Below are 8160 nucleotides of genomic sequence, written 5' to 3'. Positions count from 1 at the left end.
TAATAATAGTACCCACATTATGGGGTTGTTGTACAATTAATATTTGCAGTTCTTAGAACAGAGCCTGGTAGTCAATAAATATTAGCTACTATATAGCTAATATATATATCATATACTATATATATATATGCATATATATATATATATAGAGAGAGAGAGAGAGAGAGAGAGGTATATTACATTATATATTATATAAATTTACCAGTTGGCAAATGGCCTCAGGGAAAGCAATGGCTCCAGTGCCCTTTGGTTTTGGTCCTTAAAGATTTCCCTCTGTCTCTAAGCTTAGCTACTTATTGTTATATTTCATTAAGAATTCTTAGGTGTTTAATAGTGTTTTTTAGAATGTGAAATCATCTATATTGCTGAAAGTATTTTTGCTGTTAAAAAGACCTGTGAACACAACTGGCTGTAAAACTCAACATCATCTGATTCTTGACAGTAAGCCAAGAGCACGGATATTAAAGATGTGGTCATTCTATTGGTCTTTATTTGCCATATGTATGATGTATATGAAGACATGTTAATTTTTTTTTTTAATTTAGTTTCGAGAGAGGGAGAGAGAGAGAGAGAGCAGGAGAGGGGCAGAGAGACGAGAAAATCTCAAATAGGCTCTGCACTGTCCACTCTGCTCAGGCAGCATGAACCATGAGATCATGACCTGAGCCGAAATCAAGAGTTGGCTTAACCGACTGAGCCACGCAGGCGCCCCAAAGCATATTAATTTTTAAGGCCCCTGTTGGTAAAATGACTGAGGAAGTCTTGAATGATATAAGTTTTGGCAAACAGGACGGAATGAAAAAAAAAGGCACGCAAATGAGCAGATAGGGCCACATCTGAACCTGTTGAGAGTTTGTACAACTAAATGCCTCTTGATTTTCTTAGGGTGTTTGGTGAGCTGGGAAAAATGGTTAGTTTTTTTTTTTTAACATGGTTTGAATACTTGTCTTTTAAGAAAATGTGTAATAAAATTAAAATTAAAAAATGATTTAAAAAACAAGTACTACTACATATATGAGCGATGGCTTACCTGGGGGGAAATTGGGTTAGTTGGTTCTACCTTGAATTATTTGTCCTCATAGAAAAACAATGCCATGACAAAGGACAGAAACACAGATAAGGGGCAATTAATTCAAGTTATTTACTGTTCACCTTCATAATAAAAAAGTGGCTCAAATTAAAAGCTTTAGCTCTGTGTGTTCATGTGGAACAATCTTCCACATAGATTACATGAAGAAGGCAAGGTGCAGGATAGTATGCAGATTATCCTATCCTTCCTATAAAAACATAAACTTTATTATGCAGAATATTTCTGGAATGACCCACAGAAGCTGGAAAGGGTGGTTTGACTCTAAGGAGAGTGATTTCCTTTTTACGATCCTTTTGTAGATTGTACACTCTGAATGTAATACTAACACACAAAACCAATATAGTTTTTAAAACAATTTTTTAACATTTATTTATTTTTTGAGAGAGAGAGACACAGCATTAGCAGGGGAGAGGCAGAGAGAGAGGGAGTCACAGATTCCAAAGTGGGCTCCAGGCCCCGAGCTGTCAGCACAGAGCCCGACGCGGGGCTCAAACTCACAAACCATGAGATCATGACCTGAGCTGAAGTCGGATGCTTAACCGACCAAGCCACCCAGGTGCCCCAACCAATATAGTTTTATAAAAGGAATCCATAATATTGTCTTTACAAGATTTTTCTTCTCAAGGATAAACATTCTCAAAGACTCTAAAGTAAAGCTGTTCATTCTTAAAAACCATGATACGGTTGCTGCAATTAAGAACCAGATGAAGATAAGTTGGCTGTGAGGATGATGAGCTCTGAAAACTAGTGTTATTAAAAAGTTAAACCCATCTTTCTTTAGAGATCTTTTTTTTTTTTAATTTTTAAACTTTATTTATTTTTGAGAGAAACAGAGCGTGAGTGGGGAGGGGCAGAGAGAGGGAGACACAAAACTAGAAGCAGGCTCCAGGCTCTGAGCTGTGAACACAGAGCCCGACGCGGGGCTCGAACTCACAAGCGGTGAGATCATGACCTGAGGTGAGGTAGGGCGCTTAACTGACTGAGCCACCCAGGCGCCCCTAGAAATCTTTAAAAAAAAAAAAAAATATTGGGGCGCCTGGGTGGCTCAGTCGGTTAAGCGTCCGACTTCAGCTCAGGTCACGATCTCACGGTCCGTGAGTTCGAGCCCCGCGTCCGGCTCTGGGCTGATGGCTCAGAGCCTGGAGCCTGCTTCCGGTTCTGTGTCTCCCTCTCTCTCTGCCCCTCCCCCGTTCATGCTCTGTCTCTCTCTGTCTCAAAAATAAATAAACGTTAAAAAAATATATTTATTTTGAGAGAAAGTGCATGTGGGCATGAGTAGGGGAGGGGCAGGGAGGGAGAGAGAGAGAGAGAGAGAGAATCCCAAGCAGGGCCTATGCTCAGCACAGACCATGAGCTCATGACCATGAGATTATGACCTGAGGTAATATCAAGAATTGGAAGCTTAACCCACTGAGTCACCCAGGTGCCCCTCTTTATTGAGATCTTTGATTATTCCTTGAGACATGAGGAGACTGACCACAGTATCAGAGACCTCTGAAGTCAGCTACATAACATAAATGTTGACTTCTTAGCAAGAAGGTCTACTTGTTAAAAGTTCTACCACCAGCAACCTGAAGACATTGGAACTTACCACTTCTTTCCAAGATTCTGGGCATTGTTCATTCACTGAAAAAGTCACTTAAAAAGCGTAGGGGAAATAATTATACACTAACAAGCTGGACAACCTAGAAAAAATGGATAAATTCCTAGAAACATACGATTTTCCAGCATTATATCATGAACAAATAGAAAATCTGAAGATCTGAAGAGACTGATTAGTCATGAGGAGGATGAACAGTAATGAAAAATCTCCTAACAAACAAAAGTCCAGGACCAGACAGCTTCACTGGAGTTTTCTACCACACACTCAAAGAAAATGTATACCAATCTTTCTCAAACTCTTCCAAAAAACTGAAGAGGAGGGAAAGCTTCTAAATACATTTTAGGAGGCCACCAATATCCTTGATGAACACAGATGCAAAAATCCTCAATGAAATATTAGCCATCCAAGTCCAACAATACATTAAAAGGATCATATACCATGACCAAGTGGGGTTTACTCCAGGGATGCAAGGATAGTTCAACAATCAATGTGATACCCACAGTAATAAAAGAAAAATCATATGATCATCTCAATAGATGCAGAAAAAGCATCTGACAAAATTCAACATCCATTTATAATAAAAGCTCTCAACGAAGTAAGTATAGAGGGAATGTAGCTCATAAAGAAGGGTCATATGTGTGAATCTTATAGCTAACATCATACTCAATGGTTAAAAGCTAAAAGGTTTTCCTCTAAGATCAGGAACAAGACAAGGATGCAAATTCTTACCACTTTTATTCAACATAGTACTAGAAGTCCTAGCCATGGCAATCAGGTAAGAAAAAGAAATGGAAGGCATCCAAATTAGAAAGGAAGGAAGAAATAAAATTGTTACTATTTGCAGATGACATGTATGTATGTATGTATATATGTGTTTATATATATATTTATATATAATTATATATAAATATATATAATTATATATAATATATATTATATATAATTATATATTATATATTTATTATATATTATATATTTCTATATATTTCTCTATATATGTATGTTTATGTATGTGTGTGTATGTGTATGTATATGTATGTATAATATATATATCCCTAAAGAATCCACCAAAAATCTATTAGCACTAATAACTTAATTCAGGACAGCTAGGATGCAAAACAATACAGATATCTGTGGCATTTTTATACACCAATAACAAGACACCAGAAAGAGAAATGAAAAACAATACTATTTACAATTGCATCAAAAAGAATAAATTACCAAGGAATAAATTTAACCAAGGAAGTGAAAGACTTATATTATAAAAACTAGATGCTGAAGACAGAAATTGAAGAGGACACAAACAGATGCTAAGGTATTCTGTGCTCATGGATTGGAGAATTAATACTGTTAAAATGTCCCTAATACCCAAAACTATCTACAGATTCAATGGAATATCTATCAAAATTCCAATGGTATACTTCACAGAACTAAAACAAATAATTCTAAAATTTGTATGGAACCACAAAAGATCCTGAATACCCAAAGCAATCTTGAGAAATAACAATAAAGCTGGAGGTACCAGGCTCCTTGATTTAAAACTATACTACAAAGTTACTGTAATCAAAACAGTATGGTAATGGTACAAAAACAGACATACAGATCAATGGAACATAATTGAGAGCCCAGAAATAAACCCACACATACATAGACAATTGGTCTATGATGAAGGGGCCAAGAACATACAATAGAGAAAGGATAGTCTCTTCAATAAATGGTGTTGGGAAAATTCGACAGCCACATGCAAGAGGATGAAACTAGACTATCTTACACCATACACAAAAATTAGTTCAAAATGGATTAAAGTCTTGAATAGAAGACCTGAAACCATAAAATTCCAAGAAGAAAACAGGCAGTAAACTTCTTGGCATTGGTTTTAGTGGCATCTTTGTGGATCAGACTCCAAAGACAAGGAAAACTAAAGCCAAAATAAACTAAAAAGCTTCTGCACAGCAATGGAAACCATTATCAAAATAAAAAGGCAACCTACTGAATGGAAGATATTTGTAAGCCATGTATGTGATAAAGGGTTATTATCTGTGATATACAAGGAACTCATACAACTAACTCAACAGAAAAACAAACAATGCAATTAAAAAATTGGCAGAGGATAAGAATAAAACATTTTTCCGAAGAACACATACAGGTGGCCAACAGGCACATGAAAAGATGCCTGTTTGAGAGACAGACAGAGAGAGAGACAGAGAGAGAGAGAGAGAGATCCCATGACCCTGGGATCATGTCAATATATTCTGTCTAATATTTATCTCTGAAGAATTAGTTTTAAACTGTTACAGGTGCAACTCATAATCCCGTCTTGTAAGTGATAAAAACTAGTTTTCTTATTTAAGCACTATTCTATTAACAAGGCTTCCTTCTAGGTAATTCTTACACTCAGTAGGTATTCAAAAGTTTATTAGATGAACAAACAAATATGTGTGTGTGTATTAGTAGTTGGAACAGTCAACTCCTTCCATGTCAGGAAAAAAATCCATTCATTTTGCTAAATCAAGAAAAGACAGGGGTAAATCTATGTCATCTACAAACTCAACAGTCATGTTGCCTTATCTACCACAGGGAAGGTATTCTGAAGTCAGGCAGTCTGGTGTCAGGTCGTAATTACCCACCACCCGGCTAGGACTTCTTCCTTAGCTGGAATTACGTTTGGGCTGCTGGGGTGGGGGTGGGAGGTGGGGGGAGGGCAGGAGGCAGAAAGGAAGAGGAGGGTGAGGTCAAGTCCTCAGCAGTCTGCTTCATCTAGAGCACTCCACTTTTATTTATTTAATGTATTGGACTCTCACGTATTGAAATTTGATCTCACATTGAAAATGGGGTTCTTTGTGCAACAAAACAAAACAAAAAAAACAAAAGAAAGAAAACCACTGGGTTAGACTCTAAGGTCTGGAAAAGACTTTCAAACGATATGTATTTGACTCACAATGTCTTTAATATTAGTTAATTAAGTTTTTGATATGTCCTTGGCAATGTAAGGTTTCTGGGAAGATTTTTAAAAACCACAACTAATTCCCTCAAAGATCAAAACAGAACTATATATAGCCAATGTCTTCAAACTACAAAATCAGGATAAAAGCTGTACTGAAAAGAAAACAAAGGAAAGGAATCAAAATAAAAAAGATGACACATCTTTTTCAAATGTCACATTTAATGTTTTCACCACTGTACTTCAAATCTACATTGTACAAAGTGACCAGTAAGTGTGCCACGGTAATTGACCAACCTCTGAGATTGTACCTTTCACACCAGTGTCTTCTTGGGCTCTTTTGATACTAAACACGTTTCTCATTCAAGTGAATTGAAATGCTTCAGTTGGGTTGATTCTCAGGAGCCTCATAAAAAAAAAACAAAGATATTGCACCATCTTTGTTTAGTAATTCAATGTTTGTTTCTTTCACAGCAAATAATTACTTCATTGAAGTTAAAACTTCCAAACATAACTTATTAATAGTCTTCAAATTCAGCTCAGATCACTCAAGATGAAAATACTCTGCTAAATACAGATAACTTACAATAACTTTAACAGTTAATTGTCCATAACACACACCAAGGTTTTTTCCTAGACCAATTTTAAGACGATCCATTAGTATTCCTTGTACAGGTGAAAAACGATCTTCAATTTTCTTGTCTTTTTATTTTTAATATAAAAGTTGGAAGGGACATTCAAGTTTCAAGTCTCCACATTGAACTTAAAAAAAAAAAAATAGTCATCATCAGCATGTGGAGGTAAACAAGCCAAGTTGTATAACTCCAGGAGGTAGAGGCCTTCAATTTGTATTCATATATACATATGCACAGAAGAATTCAGTGTTCCAACAGAAAAAAGAATTTGTCAAAAAGTAATAAGTTATTTACTACTGTGACATTTCAAGACTCCCACAGCTTTGCCTAAGGACACAAACACATTTGACATAATTCCCTATGTGCCTTTTTTTGTGGCTTTAAAATTTTTAAAAATTTGTTTTTGTCTTTATTTATTTTTTTAACTGTCCAGTGCAGGAAAAGTCTCACAAAATTTCACAGACCTAAAATGTGCAAGCTAGTTCTCTCTCTATACAGCAATGTTGGGATTCTTTTGAAATTAGCCCAGAAATGAATTATTTACACACATGAAAGATGCATGCTTGGGGGTTCTTTTATGTAAGAAAGAGCAGAAAAACTTCTAATAAAAATAGATTAAATATATATATATATATTTATACTGGGTAAGGAAAACAGAAGTTTAGTCTCTCCTAGTCACAAACTCATTCTCTCTACCCACAACATTGGATTTTAGACAGCACACATCACCGTCACGGCTCTAATGAGAAGCTAATTATAGGGCTTGATCATTAGGTGGCATGCCCCACCCCCCACCCCTCCCCCAGGTGCAGCCACGATCAGCTCATGTGGCTCCATGATTGGTCGCAGGCAAGGTTTCTAGATTCTTTCATTTTAGAAAACCCCAAATTTTCAGGAATGGCTCAAATATCAAAATGGACGACTGTCCTGTGTGTGTGTGTGTGTGTGTGTGTGTGTGTGTGTGTGTGAACAATCTCACTTCATTTAAAAAAAGAAAACAAAACAAAACAAAAACACAAAACCCCAAAATCCCAAATTTGGTTCAATTCTCTTTTGTTCTGAGGTGAGCCATAACAGCTGCACTAAATTCATAAAACATGTGCAACTCTGGGTAAAATATTTTTCTTCTAAAAGCACAACCACTTTACAAGATTAAAAGTCTAGTAACATTTCTAAATATTATTCATATCATACAAGTAGTGGTTGTTAATTTAAAACTTCATTAGTAAAATTACAGTACAAGCATGATTAACCTCCAGAATTGCAAATCCCAGACTCCAGTGGAAAGCTACATTACATCTTCAGTAGTACATTATCTTCCACCGTCACTCCCACACCAGAGGAGATGGGGGCATCTCGGACGGCTGGGCAACAGTGGAACTGGAAGAAAAGGGAGACACGGTGAAACCAGCTGTGACACCTCAAAGGGCAAGAGGGTGAGTCAGTGCTGCGTGTTTCCCTCTCTGCCTTTAAAAAAATCGTAAAGTCCATTTCTGGATTTTTGTTTGTTTAACTTCTCACTGTTCATTCAAGAATCTGCATCTATAAGTGAGGCAACTGTGACGGGCCTGAAAACGATAGGTCACTGACTCGTGGGCCGCCGAGCAAACCCTCTCACCTTTCCTCTTCTGGAAGGGAAGAGGCTACCCGCCTCACTGGCTACTGTGACAAATGCATGAGATAATGTATGCAAAGTGGTTTCACTGCGCCTAGTTCATAATATGAAGCAAGTGGTAGGTACTGTAAATAATAATGTCTATAATCAACCAGGAAAATAACCTTAAAGGATGCAGAATTATCTACTGAAAAGTAGCCTCTCAAAATACAGTGACATTAAGTGGGGATCTATTTTGAATGAGCCTTTAAGCACTCTTTTATCAAGTATTAATTC

General features: G+C 36.7%; 1 protein-coding gene across 1 annotated transcript in view; it reads right to left on the bottom strand.

Moving 5' to 3' along the window:
* Window positions 1-5836: 5836 nt before the first annotated feature.
* The window catches only part of NLK (nemo like kinase), a 166682-nt gene continuing 164358 nt past the window's right edge, over window positions 5837-8160 (bottom strand). Inside the window, exon 11 of the mRNA XM_040455307.1 lies at window positions 5837-7649. Coding sequence (XP_040311241.1) covers window positions 7595-7649 — 55 coding nt within the window. The 3' untranslated portion in view covers window positions 5837-7594. The remainder of the gene's footprint in view (window positions 7650-8160) is intronic.

The sequence above is a fragment of the Herpailurus yagouaroundi genome, unplaced genomic scaffold (genome assembly GCF_014898765.1).
Source record: "Herpailurus yagouaroundi ecotype Mexico unplaced genomic scaffold, PumYag 215, whole genome shotgun sequence".
NCBI lineage: Eukaryota > Metazoa > Chordata > Mammalia > Carnivora > Felidae > Herpailurus > Herpailurus yagouaroundi.
This window is presented reverse-complemented; position numbering and strand designations above follow the sequence as displayed.